We start from the raw sequence: 25,335 nt of genomic DNA, 5'->3' as shown, positions 1-25,335 counted from the left end.
TTGCCGAAGAAGAGAGGAATAATATTAGAATTAAAATAACTCGGGTTAGCTTTGGGGGCGCTACGTGTATATGCTCTCCCCTTACACAAACCTTTTAAAAATAATAGGTTTGTACTTTTGAAAATCCAAAGTTTGATAGTGATGGCATTATGAAAAGCAGTTACTGAGAATAAAATGGTTTTATGAAACAGCTATTTGTGTTGTGAATGCTACTTTGTGATTTTGTGTATTTACTAACACAACTGAAAATGTGCTGAAATGTTTTGAATAAAGTGCACTCTGGTGATCTGTTGATATTCTTACTAAATGTTTTGGAAAAATGTACACCTTACTTGAGAAAATAGTACCAAAGTGTATAAAAAATTGCAAGTAACAAAACGACACACCAATCAGAGTCTCGGTAACAGGGCCATGGCCCATGGGGAATTGTGTGCTTTGGAAAATTAATCCTGGTGCGAGAGAAAGAGGAAGAAGAGAGGAAAATAAAAATGAAGAGGACAGGGCAAAAGACATTTACTCCTGATGAAATACTGTAGTTGAGCAGTTCTTGAATGATTATGAGGGAAGTTGATCTTATGCTCACACATACAGTATAATTACAGTACAGCAGTAATTTAGATGAGATAAATACCCGGGCACGTGTTGTTAGAAAACTGCTCTGTCACCAAATCTGACAGAATAATCCAGTACCCGGCTGTGATTGGCCCATCCCGAGCAGCGCTGAGGAAAGGCACAGGCACCACGTGACCACGGGTTCACTTCAGCAGAGCAGAGATAATCGTTATTTATGGTTAAATGCTGAATAATGACGTCTGACACGAGTCGAGTGCATTTAAGTGAAAATAAGCAGTTAAAAAACAAAAGATTATCCAACGAACTTTAGTAGTAACCTAATATACTATACAGAATTTACATATTAATAAAAATTAAATAAAAAAACACACGTCAGAGTGTACAAATGGATCAATTAATACTAATAAAAACGATATATTCGTTAAAGACATGACAAGTCCAGTGAAATAAGCAGTGAAGAGCAGAATAGGAGCATGACGTGCCGAAGTTAGCCCCGCCCCCTGCTCGAGTGGTCCTCAGCCACGCCCTGCTCCGCATCCTCATGACAACAGCAGCATCCTCGCCATCCCAGCATCACCGCGAACACAACACACACACAACACAGAAGAGACATCACTGCGACTGACTCCAGCAGGACAACACACACAGATAACACTCTCTCACACACGGATAACGCTGAAGAGAAGACTCCAGCAGATCTATAAGCAGACAGCGGGATCTTCTGTTTCTCTGACGCCATTAGCTCGAGCTCAGGCCGTGACTCGCCGTCTTGTGTTGTTCTGATATAACTCGCTGTGTTATACTGTGTGATCATGACGGACGCCGTAGCTGAGTGCAATATTAAAGTGCTGTGTCGCTTCAGGCCCCTGAACCAGGCCGAGATCCTGCGCGGAGACAGATTCCTGCCCAGCTTCCAAGGGGACGACACGGTCGTCATCGCGGTAAACATCTCCTTTATCCAGACTTACTGCACTTTCAGCGCTAAAATATACATTTAATGATGATATTAATGATCCCGGTGGTGATGATGATGATGCGCGCGACTGTCAGGATGACGTCAGCACAAATAGAGGCTGGAGGCCTAATCTAGTGTAGATGAAATATAGTACTGTAATGTAGTATCGTTCTGTCTGTATTTTATTTATATGTGTGTGTGTGTGAGGGATGGTTTGAATGAATGCAGGGAGCGGCAGATGATGGTCATGTAACATTTATTGGGGAGGGGGAGGGATTTATTATTTTACTAAGCTGTATTAAATATATAGTTATATAGTTAATCATCACAGTTAAAGGTCTATAGCGTATAAAGCTGAACTGAGACAGTGTGTTAATGTGATTCCTCCGTCTACATGTCTGTGACGTGATTAGTGCTCTAATAATCAATATCTGAGTCCAAACAATGACGGTGTGTGTTGTGTGTGTTCGCAGGGAAAGTCGTACGCGTTTGACCGTGTGTTTCCCACTAACACCACTCAGGAGCAGGTGTACAACGCATGTGCCAAGCAGATCGTCAAAGGTCAGTGTGTGTGAACGCTGAACTCCTTACATCTGAACTGAGGAGAATGTGTGCCCATCTTAATGATGTGTGTGTGTGTGTGTAGATGTGCTGGGAGGCTACAACGGCACCATCTTTGCCTACGGACAAACCTCTTCAGGGAAGACTCACACCATGGAGGTACAGTGTGTGTTACACTTTATTACAGTTTTAATTCAACATTATCAAGGGTTTATTTTGCATGTGTTTTTTTGGGAACACTTTACAATTATGTTAATTATCATTAGTTAACTACTTTAGTTAACATGAATTAAGAATGAACAATACTTCTACAGCATTTATTAATCTTAGTTGATATTTATTTGAACATTTACTAATACATTAATAAAATGTGAACTAACATGAACAAACAATGAACAGCTGTATATTTTTTATAACAAAGATTAATAAATACAGCAACATATTGTTCATCGTTAGTTTATGTTAGTTAATACATCAAATAATGTTAACTAATGAACCTTATTGTAAAGGGTAACCGTTTTTTACATTATAAAAATAGCAAAACCAGTAAATAAAAATGGAAGCTGCTCACACATACACTCTAGTTTCTAATGTTTTATTGGTTAATGTTTTAAAATGGACAATAAAAGACCATTGAACAGTTGAAAAACCAGTAAATAAAAATGACTTTGCTGTCAAAATGGCAAATATTTAGCATTACATAAGTTAAACATCACTAATAAAAACACCAGTGTTCAGTGTCTCTTTCTGCAGTGACATTTCTATTTCTATTGAACCACACACAACTTTCTGAGATCGAGGCAAGGCACGTTTATTTATATAGCTCATGTCACACACTATGGTAATTCAAAGTGCTATTTTAAAGGAATCAAAATAAATTACAATAATCACGAAATAAAAACAAGGAAAATTAAAACAGAAATTAAACGAGTAAAAAGATGATACATATATGTATAAAACATCGGTGTATCGTATTTTTCACATTATTAAAATATTAAAAATGGATGCAAAAATGAGCAGTGTAAAAAAGTAGAAGGAGAAAATCATCATAACATTGAAACATCATCAAAACATTCTTCCACGAATTGACAACAATAAAATATTTGTTCTTAATGTATCTAATAAATAATACACAATGCATATTGATTTATTTAGCTGTCTTAACAATCATGCGATCTGAATTGAGCTAGACGATGACATCACTGATTGAGCTGAACGGCTTTACAGATGAAATTACTTATTTATACTTCCTCTTCTACTCTGCGTGTAATAACATAGGTAATATAGAGTTAAAATATATATATACAACCGTATTATACAGTAGACATTTTATGTGCAACAATATTTGACTAATTATGTCATATTATTCCAGTTTTTGTTCTTAAATGTTTATTTTAGTATTTGCTATTGTGCCATTCATTGAGGAAGCTGCTTACACACACACACTCTAGTTTCTAATGTTTTATTGGTTAATGATTTATGTTGTGTGTTCACCGGGAGCTTTGTACTTAGTTTCATTCCTTCATGTAAATGTGTGTATGGAAGGACCATTGAACCGTTGAAAAAGTTTCAGACTTCAGCTGAACGATGACACTGTTGACTTTTTAGAGCTGCAGAATTGAACTCAGTTTGTTTCATTGAATCATAATTTTATCATAATAAATGTTTTATTAACCCTCTTAGTGTCACGGTCGAGTTTACTCGACAAGATGCGGCACTAAAGCGGAATAAAACGGCAGATTTTGTAAAATAGGGTGTCAAATTTCGTTCGAGCTCCCCTCCACTAGATGGCAGACATGTCATACTTCATCCCCGACTCAAAAAAACATCATGCCTCCATACAAAATCTTCGAGTTAGAGCGCATTGATTCAATGCGATCAAAAGCGGAGCTAGTGTGAGAGTGAGCCACTTCATCAGAGCCTCTCCACGATCACGCCGACAGTATTGTGGTGGAGACTTTGTCTATTATCACTGGGTATGTTAGACGAGGTCGGAGTATTCATAGGACAGATAGGGGGCGACATGGAGTCTCGCAATGACAATGACAGTGATCTTTTGAACTAAACAGGGTTTGTCTACTTGTGTTTGTGTGATATGGATAATATATATGTGCCCCATACATGAATCAGAGTGCCTACTGTATGTAGTAAATGGAAAATCTCTACAGCAAAAGGCCAACCACATGCATATGGTTTTGTTCTACCATTCATTAGTAAAGATTTACAAAGTTTGCTTGCTACTTACTATATAGCATTCAGTATTGTGCAATATAGCATACAGAAGGTGATGGACATTTTAGGGGGAAAGAAGTCCTGCATTTTATCATTTAAACATGTGACTTTTCATTAAAATTCTATAATCCAAGATTTCCGCCACCATATGACGTCATAATATGCAAATTAGATGGGAAAATGTAATTCCTACATAAACTCTGGGTCATCCTTAATGGGTCTCTAATTTACAGAAAGTCTCTATCTTCTATCACTTTTAAGATATCGCCTTTTGAAATTAAGATGTCAAAATCAAGCGTTTTAGGAAAAACTCTGGCTCTTAAAGGGTTAACAAAGCCCGGGAGGAGCTCACACTCGCCTTGTTACTTCTTAACCATCAATACGGGGGGAGTACTCTGGGTCCGAGCTCGAAGCCCTCTCCCCGGACAGCACTGCAAATATGCATAACATTTATTCTATCTAACTTACTTATAAGTGCGAACTACTGAAACACGCTCGGATCAGACCAGGAATGACGTTTGAATGACGATATGTGTTATTTCAGGGAAACCTGCACGACCCGCAGCAGATGGGCATCATTCCCCGCATCGCTGAGGACATCTTCAACCACATCTTCTCCATGGACGAGAACCTGGAGTTCCACATCAAGGTGTGCTAGATCCCCGACTCACCCGACTCAAGTCTAGCGCGACTCTTTTACACGTTACACGCTGCACTACTTCCTGAACTTCAGCCAGCTCCTTGTTTCCTGTCAGCCATTATTGGACAAATTGATTAATTCAGGTGTGCCTGACCTCAGTAGTCATGGCAACAATAATCAGACACACCTGAATTAATTAAGTTTGCCCAATAATAGCAGACAGGAAACAAGGAGCTGGCTTAAAGTTCAGGAAGTAGTGCAGCTGGGCATAAAGCCAATTGGCAAACTCCACTTTCTTGATTGCTCCACTTTGTTACTCAAAGTCATGAGTTTATTAACCGAGACATCCGCCTAGTTTGATTTCGCCCTTTGATATATTCTGACGAGATTCACTAACACACACACAAGTTTTTGACCAAAGGGTTTGGAAACATTTAGGATTCAAAAGCATATGAATGTTATTCCAATGTCAATCATGATCAATCCTGCTCTCAAACTCTCAAACCCGTGTCTGCTCTCCTCAGGTGTCCTACTTCGAGATCTACATGGAGAAGATCCGGGATCTCCTGGACGGTTCGTAGGAAATAGTAATAGTGAGCGTAACGAATTCCAGACATTACTCCTCATTGTGTTTCTCTCCTCTCCAGTCACGAAGACCAACCTGTCTGTGCACGAGGACAAGAACCGAGTCCCTTACGTGAAGGTGAACCATCTGCATATTCAGAATGAGATTGATGAGACCTCAGACTTCACATTTCCAGATCATTTACTCTCCCCACGGCATCCAAGATCTTCATGTGTTTCTTTCTCCAGTGAAGAGAAATGAAGGTTTTTGAGGAACACACTCCAGGGTTTCTGAATGTCGCTGGTTTGTCTAGATCAGACTCTTATTCCTCGGCTGGATCGTGTCGAGACTTTGAAGAGTCACCTAAACTCACATCTGGACCTCTGACCCGTTGGACCCTATTGAAGACACTATACGGAGAAACCCTGGAGTGTGTTCCTCAAAAACCTTCATTTCCACTGGAGAAAGACACACATGAAGATCTTGGCTGGCGTGGGGGTAAAGCAGTAAATGATCAGGAGAAGGTAACTCTGAGGTGAACTACTCCTTTGAGCCTCTACTTGTACTAATGCAGTGTGTGTTATCAGGGCTGCACCGAGCGCTTCGTCTCCAGTCCGGAAGAGGTCATGGACGTCATCGACGAGGGCAAGTCCAACCGGCACGTGGCCGTGACAAGTGAGTGCTCACACTCCTTATCCATAGCTGTAGGAACACATGACTGAAGACTAAACGCGCTGTTGTTGTGTGGTCAGACATGAACGAGCACAGCTCTCGCAGTCACAGCATCTTCCTGATCAACATCAAGCAGGAGCACGTGGAGACGGAGCAGAAGCTCTGCGGGAAACTCTACCTGGTGGATCTGGCCGGCAGCGAGAAGGTCTGAACTCCTTTTACTACACGCTTTATGTCTTTAGTGGAATAGTATAGTAATATAATAGTGTTTTATTTAAATCAATGAATGGCAGAGGTGTAACGGCCAAGTTCAGAAAAAAAGGCCTCCTCAGGCCTAATTAGCACAGTTTTCCAGCCAGGAGAACTATTGAGAGGAATCAGCTGGCAGAGTTCGAGGGTGGAATAGACATATGGCGAGACATTTACTGTACCCCTGGACTTTACAGCTAATTGGTTAATTGATGAATGTATGCAGCTGATTTGGAGTTAACTATCTTCAAGTCATTAAATAGCATGTTCTGTCATGATAATCTATAAGTGGAGCATCAGCGTTACCCGTGCGGCGCATTGCTGGTCATCCGAGCCTTGAAAAGTGGAGCTCAAAAGTTCAAATAATGAACACCTTGTTTCAATACATTTACCCTTTAGTGAATCAGTGTTTTTGAGCGCGTTCGTTGAATGACTCCCTCCTTTGCCACCCCTAGTGGCGTAACAGTGTAACTGCGCTGAGTGTCGGACTGTATGCGCCGAGACGAAGACAACGATACTGGTGAAATATCAGCAGAAAACTCAGATTCGAGGATCAGAACTAACTAACTCACTGACGAGATTATTCTCAAGGTGCGTTCCATTCGACAGGGTCCCTACGCAGTGTTTACTGCTCCCTACTCCCTGAACACGGTATATCAGTTGAAGTGGACTCCACTGACTTCCTGTGAAGTGATGTATCGATGTTCCCTTATTCCCTATGCCATTTGCAGTGCAATGTTCGTTCCCTTTGAATTGGAATCTCACTTAAGATGGCGAAATACCCTGTGAAGTCCACTTCGCAGTCCACTTACGGTCGAATGGAACGCACCTTCAGGTTTATGTTCTGATGAGGGGACCCTTATTTTGACATCCACTTCTGTTTACTTCACTTCCTGTTTAGTTTCGGTTACACTGGTTACGGAATACGTCCTTGTTTTAGTGCATGCTGACCACATCGTAACACTTATTTATATAGCAATAAATAAATCGAAAGAAATAAATGGCGATAATACCGCATATGGTGCCGTTGAGCTACTCAAAATGACCACAAGGGAAATTCCTTCGCTGCGACAGCCCTAAACACATACTGTATAACCTGTATTTATAAAACAGTTATGTCCAGTTGAACTATTATGACGTTCAGATTGTATTATGTTGGTAATAGGCACTTGCCTAACGCTAAAAGATGTTTTGTGCCATTTAAAGCTTTTTCTAAGCGTCTCCATACTTGAAAATTTGTGGGAAACTAGTTTTAAACAGGAAATGAGGGAATATTTCCGTGCATATTTACAGCGGGTCTATCCGCACGGGATCAGTAGTGCCTGAGGTCATTATTCCAGACCTTTTTACTGAAGAAAATTCGCCGTAAACTTTACTGACATTGTTTGTAATGATTAGCGTTACTGAGATGCACATTCGGACAGGAATAAAATCACGAGAAGCTCTGGGAATAATTACTCTACCCCAGATATCAGACGAGTTCAGCTGTGTGTGTGTGTCTCCATACTCAGGTCAGCAAGACTGGAGCGGCCGGAGCCGTTCTGGATGAGGCTAAAAACATCAATAAATCTCTGTCTTCTCTGGGAAACGTCATCTCTGCCCTCGCTGAAGGAACTGTGAGTGCACACACACACACGCACGCACACACACTCACACACACACTCACACGTCTCTCCTGTGTGAGCAGAAGACTCACGTGCCGTACCGGGACAGTAAGATGACGAGGATCCTGCAGGACTCTCTGGGAGGGAACTGCCGGACCACCATGTTCATCTGCTGCTCACCCTCCAGCTACAACGACGCCGAGACCAAGTCCACGCTGATGTTCGGACAGCGGTAACACATCACACACACACAAATCAGGCACAACAGTTAGCAATGTGTTCCCTCATTGTAAACATTTCTTCCCTTGTTTTAGGACAATGTGGCCACAGTTCACTAAAACACGGGAACTAATTCATTTGTACAAACAAACAGTAATCTTTATTGTATTTCTTTCTGAGTTCAGTTACGTCCTGAAAAATGCTCCAGGGCTGTGCGATTGAACTGAAGTTTGACCAAACTGAATTTTGGTTTCATTCTCTGTTCCCCTTCGAGAGTCTCTCGTATAGCATAAGGCTAGCTAACCCAATGGGAAAACACATTTTCTCGAGAATATTGAAGCCAAAATAGACTAGAGCGGTCTTTGGCTGTGGCGTGGCAACTGCATTAACCTATGGCGAGGCGGCTCAGGCGCGAGAACCAATCAGGTTGCTTCGTGCTAGAGTCCACCAGAATGGGTGTGGCCTGAGCCTTTATAATGGCCCGTTATATTCATCCAGCTGTTCTGCTGTGCCATCCGGCGTGCTATATGCATTTAGGCCATCTTTATGGCGGAGACCATCACATCCTCTGCACTTCCTGCCTGGGCCGAGATGCTTTGGTCTGCGGACCTGAAGCACCTCTCGCTCAAAACCACTCTCTTACTGGCGCTCGCCTCACTCGAGAGTGGGCGATTTACAAGCGCTGTCAATAAGGGCTTCCTGCCTTGAGTTTGGGCCTGATGACTCCAAGGTCGTCTTTAAGCCAAGGCATGGTTACGTTCCTTAAGTGCTCTCGACTCAGATTATTTCGTTAGCAGCTCTTCCCTCGTCAGAGGAAGAGAGATATGCAAATTTACTCCCGCCAGGGCTCTCAGAGTTTATCTGCCTCATTCAGACAGTCGGATCAGCTCTTTGTGTGCTTTGGCCGCCGCACAAAAGGGCTCGCGTCACAAAGCAGATATTATCGCGCTGGATAGAAGACGCTATTGCACTAGCTTACGAGTCTAATGGCCGTCATTGCCCCTTAGGCGTCAGAGCTCATTCCACGAGAGATATAGCCTTGTGCGGTGGCCGGCTGGGCCTCGTCGTCCACATTTAGCAGATTTCATAACCCGGATGTTCCCGCTTTACAAGCCAGGGTTCTTTCAGTGTTTAAGCACAAACCCCCTTGGCCATAGGGCTCCATACATATCTGGTCCTGGCTCAACTCGAACTACGGTTCTTACATATCCAAACATTATAAGGACTTGGCTCTGTTAGGCCCATTTCCTTGCTTTCCTATTCCTATTGCCTTATGCAATACAAGAGACCTTTTCTGTATTAGGCTGTTAGGTAACCTATACTGTAAATATAGAGTTAATATATATATTTTATATATGTAGGGTTAGACTAAAGGGACTTAAGCCGATTATGATCTTTTACCTTTTCTTTCTCAAAGAGGTGAAACTATCAATCAGACTAATAACTTATTACATATTACGGCATTATATGTATATTTCCCCTTTGCATCAAAGGTTACTGCTGACAAGGTACTTTGCAGCGTTGAGCATTGTAGCCAATCACAAACATGTCTGTTGAACTCAATGGCCAATCAGAGGCGTTTAAATGAGTCCCCTCACTGATGATGCGTTTTGCGCAAGTTCTGCTCTTTCATGATTATAGCCTAGCCAATAAACTGTAGAGTCATATAAGAGATTCACTGCAATGCAGTCTGCTTCTCTGAGTGAAGACTTGAGAATGGTGAGATGCAGAATCCCTGGACTGATTGATGAATCCGTGTGTGTGTGTGTGTGCAGTGCTAAGACCATCAAGAACACAGCCTCCATCAACCTGGAGCTGACGGCGGAGCAGTGGAAGAGGAAGTACGAGAAGGAGAAGGAGAAGAGCAAGAGCTTGAGGGACACCGTCCAGAGGCTGGAGCTGGAGCTGAAGCGCTGGCGCAGCGGTGAGACCCGTTTCTGCACACTGTGTTTTCTGCTGTGTTGTGTGCTGTCCTTTGATGTGTTGTGTCCCGCAGGAGAGCACGTCCCGGAGACGGAGCAGACGGACGCTGATGTGGTGAAGCTGGAGGCCGGCGAGGACACGGCTCTGGATAACGAGAGGTCCTCATTGGAGCGGCAGCGGGAGCGGGACCGAGACTCAGACTCCTCCTCTATAGTGGTGCGCATCTCTGAGGAGGAGCGGCAGAAATACGAGGAAGAGATCCGCAAACTCTACCGCCAGCTGGACGATAAGGTCAATCACATGATCACTCGTGCAGAATCAACACCCACTGCATCTGTCAGATCAGATCAGAGTACAGTATCAACAGTCAAACATTCATTCAGACTGTGACCAAGCAATGCTTCATGTTGTTCAGTCTTTGTGTAAAAAGAGCATTAGCAATTACAGAAAACACCCTACTGCAAAACATCATCAGCTCAAAGTGGAGGAATCATTTTTGGTCACAAATGTTGTATAAATGTTACTGGTAGTCACTGTGTGAAGAATATTATATATTTACTTTTGCTCTCCTCACTTACATAAATGGACTATATTTTCCTGCACACACTAGTAAAAAAATATCATAAATGATATCAAGTGTCTGAATAATGTTTGGTTTGACTGGATATGCATAACTAGATAAACAGGACGTTATTGCTGTCTGACCCGTGTGTTCTACGCTGTGTTTCAGGATGATGAGATCAATCTCCAGTGTCAGCTGGCGGAGAAGCTGAAGGAGCAGATCCTGGATCAGGATGAGGTCAGAGGTCATCTGGGTCATGCTAATTATAAATATTTGAATTACTCCAATAGTGAAAGGCATACATTTGAAAGGTTTAAATTCAGATTATAAACAAAAAAAAAAGTACAAAACATACAAGATGAGTCAGCACACTGTAGTAATGCCATCCATCCATCCATCTTCTTCCGCTTATACGGGGCCGGGTCGCGGGAGCAGCAGTCTAAGCAGAGATGCTCGAACCTTCCTCTCCCTAGACACTTCCTCCAGCTCTTTCGGGGGGACACCGAGGCGTTCCCAGGCCAGCCGGGAGACAAAGTCCCATAGACATAGGTCTTGCCCGGGGTCTCCTCCCAGTGGAACGTGTCCGGAAAACCTCCCCGGGAAGGCGTCCAGGAGGCATCCGGAACAGATGCCCGAGCCACCTCAGCTGACCCCTCTCGATGTGGAGGAGCAGTGGCTCTACTCCCGAGTGACTGAGCTTCTCACCCTATGTCTATGGGATCGCCCAGCCACCCTGCAGAGAAAGCTCATTTCGGCCGCCTGTATCCAGGATCTTGTCCTTTCCCGTCTGTCAATCTCCTGTTCCACCCTTTCCTCACTCATGAACAAAACCCCAAGATACTTAAACTCCTCCACTTGAGGAAGGATCTCTCCACCAACCTGAAGTGGGCAAGCCACCCTTTTCCAACTGAGGACCATGGCCTCGGATTTGGAGGTGCTGATTCTCATTCCAGCCGCTTCACACTCGGCTGCAAACCGTCCCAGTGCATGCTGAAGGTCCTGGTGTGAAGGGGCCAACACGACAACATCATCTGCAAAGAGCAGAGACGAAATCGTGTGGTACCCAAACCTGACACCCTCCGGCCCCTGGCTGCGCCTAGAAATTCTGTCCATAAAAATGATAATCATAACTGGCGACAAAGGGCAGCCCTGCCGGAGTCCAATATGCACCGGGAAGAAGTCTGACTCACTGCCGGCAATGCGAACCAAGCTCCTGCTTTGGTCATACAGGGACCGGGCAGCCCTTAGCACTTACCTCGGGTGACACAGTCGAATGCCTTCTCCAAATCTACAAAGCGCATGTGGATTGGTTGGGCAAACTCCCATGAACACTCCAGCACCCTGTAGAGGGTATAGAGCTGGTCCAGTGTTCCAAGGCCTGGATGAAAACTGCAATGTTCCTTCTGAATCCGAGGTTCCACTATCGGCCGTATTCTCCTCTCCAGTACCTTGGCGTAGACTTTCCCAGGGAGGCTGAGAAGCATGATCCCCCTGTAGTTGGAACACACCCTTAAAAAGAGGAACCACCACCCCGCTCTGCCATCCCAGAGGCACTATCCCCGACCGCCACGCGATGCTGCAGAGGCGTGTCAGCCAAGACAGCCCCACAACATTCAGAGACTTGAGGTCCTCAGGCCGGATCTTATCCACCCCGCTTTCTTGCCACAGAGTCCGCTTGGCCTGCCTCAGGAGTCCCACAAGCCAACCAGGCCCGATAGGACTCCTTCTTCAGCTTGACAGCATCCTTAGGGATTGCCGCCTCGACAGGCACCAAAGACCTTACGGCCACAGCTCAGAGCGGCCGCGACGACAATGGAGGTGGAGAACATGGTCCACTCAGACTCAATATCTCAAGCCTCCCTTGGGATCCGGTCGAGGCTCCACCGGAGGTGGGAGTTGAAGATCTCTCTGACAGGAGACTCTGCCAAACGTTCCCAGCAAACCCTTACAGTATGCGCGGGTCTGCCGAGTCTGTCCAGCTTCCTCCCCTGCCATCGATCCAACTCACCACCAGGTGGTGATCGGTTGACAGCTCCGCCCCTCTCTTCACCCGAGTGTCCAAGACATACGGCCACAGGTCAGATGAAACGACCACAAAGTCGATCATCGACCTACGCCCTAGGGTGTCCTGGTGCCACGTGCACTGATGTTCTTGAACATGGTGTTCGTTGTGTACAAACTGTAACTAGCACAGAAGCCCAATAACTGAACACCACTCGTGTTCAGGTCAGGGGGCCGTTCCTCCCAATCACACCCCTCCAGGTGTCATTGTCGTTGCCCAAGTGGGTGTTGAATTCCCCCAGTAGAGCAACAGAGTCCCCAGTCAGAGCACTTTCCAGCACCCCTCCCAGAGACCCCAAGAAGGCCGGGTACTCTGCACTGCCGTTTGGCCCGTAGGCACACACAACAGTGAGATACCTATCCCTGACCTCTAGGCGCAGGGAAACGACCCTCTCGTTCACCGGGGTAAAGTCCAACACATGGCAGCTGAGCTGGGGGGCCAGAAGCAAACCAGATCTAATCCCAAATAATTCAGTGATCTCTCCAATAACAGAACCATGTGCCATTTCATTAGATCAATAAAATGAAAGATAAGTAGATGCAGACATTACATTAGCATGAGCTGCAAATTAGGGCTATCAACAGGGCTGAACAACTATATTAGAATTTTATTGAACTTTAAATTATATTGGCATTATTTTTGTAAAAATACTAGTGACCAACAGTCAATGAGCACAAACCAAGCACTGGATGTTTTTGTCCCTAATGCACGTAGGATCGAAGATCATTCAGGTGTCTATTTCACTTCAGCCAGTATTCAGAGTCTGAATCTTTGTCTGACAGCCTCACTGCAAATCAGCAAACGTTACATGTAATTAACAAAAACTTACACACTCCCCGTGTGTAAGTGCTATAATCCGGTGCTTCTACCAACACAGAACACATGTAAAGAACACATGAAACCCAGTAACTCTTTTCTGGTGAGTCTTTCTCTGAGAGTATGTTATACCATCTGGCGTATGAAGAGGATCTTATTATAATATTACTACTTAATCTAAATGTTTACACAAACCAGCGACATTCGGTTCCGCGAGCGCCAACAGAGACCAGTTCAAACGTGTAAAAGTGAAGCTCTGCGCTCCCATAAGGCTTCACTCGCTGCTGGTTACTCCTGATTCTGGATCAGTGAGATTGGCCTGTGTTGTTATTGCCGGAGTCTCTGAAGCTTGCTCCGCCCTCTTCTGAACATAGGCGGAGCTAAAGCTCATTTGGATTTAAAGGGACACACACAAACGGAGTGTTTTTGCTCACACCCAAGAAGGGGCAAATTTGACAAGCTACAAAAAAATTATCTGGTATTTTGAGATGAATTTCACACACATTCTGGGGACACCATAGATTTACATTACATCTGGTGAAAAGGTGTGTAATATGTGACCTATAATGGCTGCTGCTGTGTGTGTGTGTGCTCAGCTGCTGGCATCGACGCGTGGCGACTCTGATAAGGTGCAGACGGAGCTGGGCCGCCTGCAGACGGAGAGCGAGAGCGCTAAAGCCGAGGTGCGGGAGGTGTTGCAGGCGCTGGAGGAGCTGGCCGTCAACTACGACCAGAAGAGCCAGGAGGTGGAGGACAAGAGCCTGCACAACAAGCAGCTCGCGGAGCAGCTCAGCCACAAGATGGTGCGTGTGTGTGTGTGAGGATAAGAGCCAGCACAACAAGCAGCTCAGCCACAAGATGGTGAGAGAGAGAGAGTGTGTGTGTGCGTCTGCGTGTGTGTTCACTGCTGCCTCTGCTCTACAGGCCAGCCTGATGGAGCTGGAGGCGGAGCTTGCTCAGATGCAGGAAGTGAGCTCACAGCAGAGGAAGCGCATCGCTGACGTGTTGAACGGGCTGATGAAGGACCTCAGCGAGTTCAGCTCCATCGTCGGCAACGGCGAGATCAAGCTCGTAAGAGTCTTCTCAGCTTTCTAATTAATAAAAATAAATATTTCTCTCAATATAAAAGGGGGGCATTATGGTGAAGCACTTTCATTTAGATGCAGATGTGTGTGTGTCTGTAATGTAGCCGGTGGAGATCAGCGGCGCGATCGAGGAGGAGTTCACTGTGGCGCGGCTCTACATCAGTAAGATCAAGTCTGAGGTGAAGTCGATGGTGAAGCGCTGCCGGCAGCTGGAGAACATGCAGCTCGAGTGCCATCGCAAGATGGAGGAGACCAGCCGAGAGCTGTCGTCCTGCCAGCTGCTCATCTCACAGGTGTGTGTGTGTGTTATTAGATATAACTGTTATACACAGATAGTAGACAGTCATGAACAGTTATTAGCGTATGGCGTGTGTTGATGTCCAGTGTTGCTGAGCAGAAAAACATCATCTCTTTTCTCTTGATCCCCTCAAAGTTGCGTGGGATTCCTCCTCAGGGTAAAGATTAAGAGCGCCATCTATCATTGTTTTACATCGAGTTAGTTTCTGGAGTAAATGTATAGGCTGTAATCTGTGTGTTTACACTGCCTTTTTAAAAAGTGGCGTGTGCTGGTGTTTGGTGTGCGTTCGGCCAATCAGTGAACACTAAGGTCACTGTAGTTCCTATAGCGCTGGTTCAGACTGACTCTGGAGGAGGAGTAAATAAGTTCCTAGGACTAAAATCGTTCTTAATTCCTGCGGTGCGAACACACCAAAGCCCGAGAACGTCCGCCAATAGTTGTAGGAACCATGAAAAGGTTCCTCCGGTGCGAAAGCCCCACTATGATCATAGTTCACTATGATTATCTTCTAACATTTCAGTAATTATTGCAGTAATAATAAATATGTATCTGCACACTATCACATGACGGGAATCGCTCTGATGCTAGTAATGTCGTGAGGTTCATGCTGTCCCAGATCTGCTGTGTGTTCTGGTGTGTTCACTCTGTGTCTCTGTGTGTGTCTGAGCAGCACGAGGCGAAGATCCGCTCTCTCACAGAGTACATGCAGAACGTGGAGCAGAAGAAGAGGCAGCTGGAGGATAATTATGATGCTCTCAGTGAAGAGCTTTACATGATCCAGAACTCGGGTAAGACACAAACACAAACTCTGCACAGACCTTCAGGCTCTATCACGAATTTCCAGATATTTTCATAAATTTCCAAACTTCTATACGTCCGACTGTCAGAACTCCTAGAGTTGTCTAGATACATCGCCCTGTGTTGAGTAAGACGGATTCAGGATCCATCTTCAGATCTCTTTAGTAAATGTAAAGCCAGAGGGAGATGTCCAGAAGAGAGGCAGGAGTTATTCATGGAGAACCAGAGAAGCAATAAACAACCCAAAAACAAAAGGTCTAATAGAGGACCCAGAGAGGTTCAACACCTCCTACAACACCTGGGCTGACAAGACTACGCAAAGAATAGTCCAATGTCAAATATCCATCTATCCATTCATTATCCAAGCCACAGGTCCTCTGTCCTCTCTTAGCTAATATATAATCCAGTGTTATCATCTATGAATTTAAAAAATTCTGATGATTAAGGTTTTATTTATTTTGATAATTTTAAATGTAGCGCTTTAATGTTGCATAGTAAATCATACTACTCTAAATTATATTTGAGGCAGAAACTTACTCCCTACCCGACGCTCCTTGGATCCCCGCCTTAACACGGTGGTGGAGTATGAGTGTGTCAGTGACCCTGGAAGAGGTATTGTCCAGATCTGTAGCTCCTGGTTGGCTCGCCATCTGCAAATTGGAATGGGAAATGAGGGCCCTCACCTGGATGCAGGCCTGCGAGGGGATCTCTTAGATGGACATCTGGTGGCCAGCATCTGGTCTGTGAGACTCAGTCGGGCTCATCTGAAGGGGTCTACCTCTTTGGGGCACAGTACCTGCGAGGAAATGACAATGGGACCGATGCAATGTACAATGGGCGGCATCTACTCTGACGATGATAACAATTACATGATTCTTTCAGTTTTCAATGCAAAACTTGCACAAGCAAGTAATTAGTAGAAGATAAATGATAACAATTTAACATTGCTGTATGGACCAGCGCCCTCTGTTGGGCAAAATAAACAGTACAATAAAATAAATTGCTCGTTTTAATTTCCCACCTCAGGTGTTATTTCTCTCTCTTTGCATTAAAAACGAGGAACTCCAGCCAGGGTCGGGCCACTGAAAAACAAGACTATCCTCAGGAGACTGGGACGATTGGTCTTATGGTCTTTCTGTCAATTATTCTGGCTGACTGTAATGTTTAAACACTTTCAAACTGCTTGACAAACCTTTCTTATTTTTCTAAGCCTAATTGCAATTCAACTACAAGCTACATTCAGAGCTCTCTGAAGATCTGTGCGGTTTTAGCATGCATCTATAGCTATATCTTTTCTAAATAATTGGTCTTGTGGGCTCTGCGTTTATGTTTATACCAGAGAGTAATGTGGCAGAACTGGATGGAGGAGAGAAGGCTGACAGAGAGGCTGAAGGGAAAGTAAGTCGGACACACATGGCTCTAGTATTTACACATGAACACATGAAATAGGTCACTAACCTAAGGTGTGTGAAATGTTATTGGACTATTGTCACACAGAGATGTTTGTTTGTGTGTGTAGAAGGCCGCTGTTCGCCCAGCTCTCCACGCCGAGTCTCGTCAGAAGCAGCTCAGCCACCTGCGGGACGAGATTAACGAGAAACAGCGGCTCATTGACGACCTTACCGAGTCAGTCTCCGTTCCAGTGTCTTCTGATGTCATCACACACTAGTATAAACACTGCATGTTGTAAACGAGGTGCTGATGTGTCATAACTTGTGTTGCAGCAAGAATCAGGCGCTAGAGCTGGAGCTGGCTCATGTGCGCTCCAGTTTCAGTAACCTGAAAATGCAGGACGACACCAAGAGCGCCTGCTTGGATCAGCTGTCGTACGTTTTATACAAATACACTGAGATGGTTTGCTCATGTTGTGAGTGTTAAAGAGGACCTATTCTGCTCTGTCCATGTTCATCTGTCTTTAGTGTGTAATGTTGAGTTCTTCTCTATATCAGTGTTTCTAAACTCCTGAAACGCCTCCATTGTAGTCTTGAGTTTCTCCCGGGAACGAACACGTTACAATATTCCTCATTATAACAATTAATATGCAGAATAAAGGGGCGGGGCCTGGCTGTGTTAGTTGGTAGTGTGTTAAACTGGCGGTTATGGAAAGGGGCGGGGCATTTCCCAAAACACTCGAAGAGCTCGACCAATCACAACACACTGATCCAGCCGACCAATCAGAGCACAGTGTGCTTTTCAGAAGGAGGGGCTTCACAGAGACAGGAAGTAAGCAGAGCGTTACTGACAGACTGGGAAGAGAGGAGCCGCAACAATGGAGAATATGAGGAGAATAATCAACATTCAAGCAGGAAAACCTGCTCTAGTAGAACCTGAAACACGAGAGCATGATGGGTCCTCTTTAAGGGATGCTACAGTGTGCAATGACTGTTTAATGTTCACGTTTGTGTTTTCTCGTCAGCTTTCAACAGGAGAGACACGAGCAGTCCAAGCAGGATCTCAGGGGCCTTGAGGAGACTGTTGTAAGTTCTTCAAACAAACTCTGGTTACACTTTGTTTTGAGGTGTCTTTGTTATGCTGTATTTTATACATATAAAGACTTACTATAGGGTTAGGGTTAGGATTTGGTTTTGATTTAGGGTTAGTTGCAAGTAATTATGCATAATTTATAGTTATTACTACAATAACTACATGTAACGTAACAATAACATATCATTCTCATCTGAATTTCTGCACCATGATGATGTCATTTCCCATCCTAACAGTGGTTTTGTGTGCGTGAGCTCCCCCTGCTGCTCTGGCTGAATGGATAAACACCTCAGACCTGCTCAGATCACATCATTTGCTGGAACATTAATAGATCTTTAGTGGAGAACTAATAGTTGAACATTCAGCATATGTTTTCATGACCTTGATAGTCAATCATCTTTAGGGCTGTGTTGAAAATGAACATGTTCAAAACAGATCTTTCACTCTTTCATCTACTTGCCTGTTGTCTCATATAGCTCTTCTCTCTCTGTCTCAGGCTCGGGAACTCCAGACCCTCCACAACCTGCGCAAGCTGTTCGTTCAAGACCTCACGACTCGGGTTAAAAAAGTGAGTGAACACGGATATTTTGCTCAACAAACGTCCACTGTTGTGTGTGTTTCTGACATGTTTTCTTCACACAGAGTACAGAAATTGGACCTGATGATAGTGGGGGGTCTAACACTCAGAAACAGAAGATTTCCTTTCTTGAAAACAACCTGGATCAGCTTACAAAGGTTCATAAACAGGTCAGGATCACGTTAACTGCACTTTATATAATAGATGTCTTAAAAGGAAAAACTGTGTCGGCGTCGCTTTCGATTATTACAGCTTGAGTTTCTTCTATAAAGCATCTCTCCAGTGTGTTCATGTTTTACTCGCGTCTGAACATCCTCAGAGAAGGCGGGGCCTCAGAGCCACACCCACCGATTACGTCATCACCATGGACCAATGAGAGTTCAGAGGCTGTTTCGAACTCCTAATGAACTTCAGTTTGGCCTTCAGTTCATTCTTCGATTTTGCTTGAAGTGTATCGGAACATGAATTATTTGTAATAATAATACTGTATATCATTTTTTTATCCATCCATTGAAAGTAGGCAGTCAAAATGTTGCCTCCTAAAAAGGCTGTAAAAGTTCTCGATATGAATAGATCAGTTTTATCTCAGGGTATATTTTCCACATAGAGACGACACCATTATCAAAACAATCTCCATTCACACGGATCCACGAACACGACTAAAAACGCTGTATTCTGCTCTCAGGCCACTAGATGGCGATGAAACATTATAGGCTGAACACGTAGTAGCATGACGTCATCGCTTTTAGAGATTCACGTTTTTGTTGTTTACACTGAGATGTTTTTCTTTCAGTGTGTGTTTTCAGGCACAAAACGCCTTTGTTGTGTAAACGAACGGCCTGAAGACGCAAATACACACAGCTCATTGTTTATAATCCTCTGTCTATAACTGACGCTAGCACTAGTGACTCGTGAACCTGTGTGTGCAGCTGGTACGTGATAACGCAGATCTGCGCTGTGAGCTTCCGAAGCTGGAGAAGCGTCTTCGTTCTACGGCTGAGCGGGTTCGGGCGCTGGAGACGGCACTGAAGGACGCCAAGCAGGGCGCCATGAACGACCGGCGCCGCTACCAGCAGGAGGTGGAGCGCATCCGGGACGCCATGCGACTGCGCTATCCGCTGCGCCGGCCCAACGCCGCTCAGATCGGTACGCTACACATGATGACGTGATACGTCAGCCGTAAGGCACTGGAGGCGGTGGTGAACGAGTCCCGCTGTGAATACGGCTCGACCGAAGCGGAGTCAGCCGTGAGTTATTCACCGCCGCCGGTGCTTTACGGCTCTTAGAACACGGCTAACCCACAATATTAATATTAAAGGGATACTCCATTTTTTTTGGAAATAGACTCATTTTACCACTCCGCCAGAGTTAAACAGTCGAGTTTTACCATTTTCGAATCCATTCAGCCGATTTTCTGATATTTAGAAGAATATCAGTAACCACACAGTTTCTGGTCTCATTGACTACTATAGTATATATTTTTTTCCTACTATGGAAGTCGATGAGACCAGAAACTGTCTGGTTACTGATATTCTTCTAAATATCAGAAAATCGGCTGAATGGATTCGAAAATGGTAAAACTCGACTGTTTAACTCTGGCGGAGTGGTAAAATGAGTCTATTTCCAAAAAAAGTGGAGTATCCCTTTAAAGCCGAAAAACATGCATCAATGCAACTTTCATCAAGTAGAATTATGGAAGTAAAGTGATACCAAATGTTTTTGTATGCGTTTCAATTTCAAAACATTTAACATTAAAATACACCCTATAATATTCGCCAGCATGTGCTGTGTTGAATTTGCTGTTGAATTTGAACCACTGAGTTTGTGGAGGCGAAATAAAATGGACTGAATATTATTTCCTGATGTTGTGTCTTGTGTTAACAGCTAAGCCAGTGAGACCCGGACACCACATCTCAGCCACGTCCCCCACCAGCTTCTCCAGCACGCCTCGCTCCAGCAAACCCGCCACGTCCTACAGCAACGCTCTGTTCCTGCAGGAGGAGAAGAAAACCAACCCGTGAGTGTGTGTGTGTGTTGTAGTCCAGTCTCTCATCTTCTCCTGTCCTCCTCTCATCTGTCCTCTGTTCATTTCAGTGTTGGATACAGCACTGTGAGATCCATAGACATACTGAGCTCCTGTCCGCTCGACGTGGAGAACGGTAAGTGTGTGTGTGCTGTGACACCACTAAACAACATTTATACACTGCCGCTCATTCTTGCTATTTGGAAATAAAAGCATTTTATTCTAGATGAACAGTGACAGATGGGAGTTATCAACATGTGTGTGTAGGGGTAGACCAGAGGTCAGCAACCTTTGGCCGTTTTTCATTTTCCGCAGTTAAAGAAGGTCCGACACGATAGCAAGAATAAAAGTGTGTTGAGGTCTCTCCAAGAGCAGGACCGAGAAACCCTGATCAAGATAACACCCATCTCTCTTTAGGCCCGTTCACACTAAAGGTCCTAATTCTCGTCCGAAATTTTTGCACGTTAAAAAATAAATACGACCTCACGTTGTGACAATCACGTTTACACACCGCATCCGAAACTTTCGTCCGTCATAAGATAATTCGATTGTCTGCGTTTTTCGCATCCGTAGCAAGTACTTTGAGAGATGCTTCGACAATTCACAGCCACTCAATGACGAATACGATAAAAAACTAATACGAAAGTTTCAGACTCGGTGCGATAACTATAGCAATAACGATAAACATATAGTTCTAAAATTGTTCTCAATATTAAAGAATGCCTCGTTTTTCCTTTGTTTTGCCTCCAGCTAACGGCGTGACGTAATCGTGGCGTCGGTGCAGAAAGGGTCTATACGCATTATATATTATGATGGCGTTGGTTGGGGAGACACGAGTAACTCAGATGTAGGGGGGCACGTGTCCTAAAGCTTGGAAACCTCTGGTCTAAAGAACCTTTTTCAACTATAAAAAGCCTTTTGGGCAATGGAAAGATTCTATGGGTTCTTCATGGATTGCCAATAAAGAGCCTTTATTTTTACACTTTATTTCAATGGTCCACTTTAGACATTCTACTGACTATAGCGTTGCACCTACATGTCAATCACTCTCATTAGAGTATTAGTAGTAGTACTGTTAGGTTCAGGTTCGGGTTAGGAGAATAAGTTGACATGTAGTTGCGAAGTTAGTGTTGGGGAGCCTCAGAAACCCGTAGGAACAGAGCGAGTGTTAATGAACACCCCGGCCTCGAGTCCCACGGAGGAGCTCCTGAAGGAGACAGGAGGAGAGACAGCAGAGAAGGGCGAGAGAGCACCACTTCATCTTGTGCTTTTGCTTTAGTTTATATGGCAGTCGTCCATGAGGGGCTGCCGCTTTACTTTCGTTTTGTTCTTTATGTTTATTTTATAGTTCCCGCCAAGTTCCCGCCTTGTCCTTCCCGTATCAACAAACCGGGTTACACAGATAACAAGTCCGTCCACTAATACTCTAAAGTACTCGCAAAGTTACTTATACTTAAGTGGACCATTGAAATAAAGTGTAACATAAGAGTGTAGATTAGTTAACCCAGAGATCCCGTTATTAAAAAATATGGACAAAGTGTCTGTGATGTCACCCATAGACTCTCTGAAGAACGGGTCTGAGGCTGGTATGGGCGGCGCCATACTGGAAAATAAAGTTCAGAAAGGATACAGAGTTGGTATGATGTGTTGTGTCAGATCATGGCCGAGAACGTCAAATTCACTCGGCGCAGCCCGTTATCAGCCGTCAATCAAAGTTAACCGCCCTTATTTGTCATACATTTTACATCTAAATATGATCTAAACTAACGAGTTAGAAAAAAATTCACCCCCCTCACAGTTGTCAGGCACATATTGAAGATTACAATAAAAGTCCATGGGATCAAACTGTAAACGAATTTATGCTGTGAAAACGGACATTTTAACATGACGTCTATGGATGTTGGCCTCTAGTGGATTCGAGATGTATTGCAGTTTTTCGCACTTCATCTTTCGGATTAGAATGTTGCCGCTTGGTCTTAACCCCGCCTCCAGGCTTCTGATAATAAAGACTAGCAGGTTTAACAGGGTTTTTCTTAGACCCTGTTTTTGCTTATAACCCTTTTATTCTGTTCCTTTATGCTTTTCAGGAAACAGCACAGACATTAATGATAACAGGTAAGCAAACTCCCGTGCTCTAATTGGACGGATCGACTCAATCGCATGTCTAAACTAAATTTTAATTCTGACTTTAAGTTCCAGTTCAGTTGTGTTTGTTCTCCGCAGGAGTGATGTTCACTGTGGCAGTATGGCGGACGATGCTTCACGACTCTTCATCATGCAACAGGAGACCGCTGCCAGTTAATCATTTAATGTAAGCAAACACAAACACACACATATAATGAGCTTAGAAACATCAGTTTTCATGTTTTTTCCTCTCTCTCCAGATATTCCAGTTGTCTGCATGCAGCCGTTCAGCCTTCGCCATCTTCTCTACACTTCTTGGCTCTGTACCGTCTTATATTGTATGAAATATTCCTCATGCAGAGTCACATCACGTATCCTGTCCCGCGTATATCACTGTTGCATGTTTGTCTGTTTAGTAAGAAACTCATAGGTTGTAAATGAACCCTCACATACAGTAGATATTTGAATACACACATCTATATTGCTTGCATTATAATACAGGAGAGATCTAGAAACACCTTCCCTTTAGTCTCGCTGAGCCTTAAAGAAAGACGTTAAATATTGTGAAGATTCACATATAACTGTGTTTGTGTGCGTCATCGTGTAGATTTTGATAAAATTATATTCAAGTACTGACTACCTCCAATTATGGGAAAAAAATAGATTTTCAGTAATATTTGATTTGCATTGTATTTGTTTTCACATCGAAATGATTGGGATGAGATTGCTGAATGTGAAGAGCTTGTATAGATGGAGATGGTTCAGGTATTCTGCCAAATACTCTGAACAACCACGGCTCTGATTTCTCTCGCAAAATCCTGATCAGCCAATCAGGAGGACAGAATGAAGCGTCTGTGTCGGTGTGATGTTTCCCAGAAGGCCCGATGAATGCCTGACTCCATTCCTAACACTTTTCTTTCAGGGTGTCTTTAGACCGATTCACTTGTATATTTAGCAAGACAATGAATGAGTGAGGCCGCAGAAACTGTATTATGATGAAGGATAATCATAGATTTGGTTGCTTCTCCCACTTCTTCCCGGTTCAAACCTCTGTCGTCACCATTAGAAGAGTAAAACACTTCAGAAACCCCATGAAGAGAGTTTGGGCCAAGGCTCGACTGGGTTCCTCAAGATATCTTTGTTGAAGGTTGTTTCCTGTGATATATGTACAGTGGGCTAGTTTGCTGGAAGCTGATGCGAGAAATAAATGTAATTCAAAGAAAAATGTAATTCTTGTTTTTTTCCTGTGTTTTTCTGACTTGAAGAGGTGTGTGAGCTGCAGATTATAACATTGTTCCCTACAGAAATCACTAAAGCTCAGAATAAATGTTCATTAAAATCATGTAGTGTGAACTAGGCTTTACTAGCATGCGGCAACGGTGAATGGCACGGTGGATTGTGTTCACTGACAATGTTTTCTGGAAGTATTCTTGAGCCCATGTTGCGATTTCCATTACAGTAGCATTCCTGTGTGTGATGCAGGGCCCGAAGATCACGGGCATTCAGTATGGTTTTCCGGCCTTGACCCTTATGCACAGAGATTGTTCCAGATTCTCTGAATCTTTGGATGATATTATGCACTGTTGATGATGATAACTTCAAACTCTTTGCAATTTTTCTCTGAGAAACTCCTTTCTGATATTGCTCCACTATTTTTTGCCTCAGCATTGGGGGAATTGGTGATCCTCTGCCCATCTTGACTTCTGAGAGACACTGCCACTCTGAGAGGCTCTTTTTATACCCAATCATGTTGCCAATTGACCTAATAAGTTGCAAATTGGTCCTCCAGCTGTTCCTTATATGTACATTTAACTTTTCTGGCCTCTTATTGCTACCTGTCCCAACTTTTTTGGAATTTGTAGCTCTCATGAAATCCAAAAGGAGCCAATATTTGGCATGGCAATTCAAAATGTCTCACTTTCAACATTTGATACGTTGCCGGCTAAAGCTCTATAGGTCAAAAAAGAAGCCATATCTAAACGGGAACCAGAAGCGCAGGCGTTTTCTCTGGGCCAAGGCTCATTTAAAGTGGACTCTAGCAAAGTGGAAACTAGCAGATTGATCCATGGGCGTTGGAACCATTGTAAATGGTGGGACAACAAGACCCACTCACTTTTTAAGACCAATGATATTGGACCCACTCACTTTTACCGTCTCTAATTCAGCGCATATCTGTTCGCTTTTCAGAGGAATTTTCTTGAGGAATGCCTGATAAATTAAACTTCATTTCCGCTGAATCGCTACATTATATTTCTCATCGAGCCGCAACTGAAACAGCCGCCCGTTGGACCCTTCTAGTCAAATACTGCGAAC

The 25,335-nt window shown here is 43.9% G+C and overlaps 1 protein-coding gene across 2 annotated transcripts; it reads left to right on the top strand.

The window, feature by feature from the left end:
• Positions 1 to 1,092: 1,092 nt before the first annotated feature.
• Positions 1,093 to 23,422, top strand: kif5aa (kinesin family member 5A, a). Of its 2 annotated transcripts, XM_039665827.2 has the most exons (29): positions 1,093 to 1,514; positions 2,002 to 2,089; positions 2,175 to 2,248; positions 4,866 to 4,970; positions 5,486 to 5,534; positions 5,609 to 5,664; positions 6,114 to 6,201; positions 6,279 to 6,403; positions 7,959 to 8,063; positions 8,135 to 8,283; positions 10,046 to 10,194; positions 10,267 to 10,484; positions 10,924 to 10,992; positions 14,230 to 14,436; positions 14,558 to 14,704; positions 14,823 to 15,011; positions 15,687 to 15,804; positions 17,154 to 17,212; positions 17,334 to 17,440; positions 17,539 to 17,640; positions 18,231 to 18,291; positions 18,795 to 18,866; positions 18,941 to 19,045; positions 19,805 to 20,021; positions 20,760 to 20,892; positions 20,970 to 21,034; positions 22,986 to 23,013; positions 23,122 to 23,209; positions 23,283 to 23,422. In XM_039665827.2, exons 1-28 carry the CDS (start codon positions 1,386 to 1,388, stop codon positions 23,198 to 23,200), a joined length of 3,093 nt encoding a protein of 1,030 aa, XP_039521761.2. In that variant the 5' UTR covers positions 1,093 to 1,385; the 3' UTR covers positions 23,201 to 23,209; positions 23,283 to 23,422. The 2 variants fall into 2 exon arrangements, with proteins under 2 accessions (XP_039521761.2, XP_088989001.1); XM_089132875.1 differs by having other exon boundaries at positions 10,046 to 10,484.
• Positions 23,423 to 25,335: the final 1,913 nt, after the last annotated feature.

This window comes from Pimephales promelas, chromosome 7, assembly GCF_988280905.1.
Source record: "Pimephales promelas chromosome 7, fPimPro1.hap1.1, whole genome shotgun sequence".
NCBI classification, from domain to species: domain Eukaryota; kingdom Metazoa; phylum Chordata; class Actinopteri; order Cypriniformes; family Leuciscidae; genus Pimephales; species Pimephales promelas.
The sequence above is the reverse complement of the archived record's forward strand: the minus strand, read 5'-3'. Positions and strand labels throughout refer to the sequence as shown.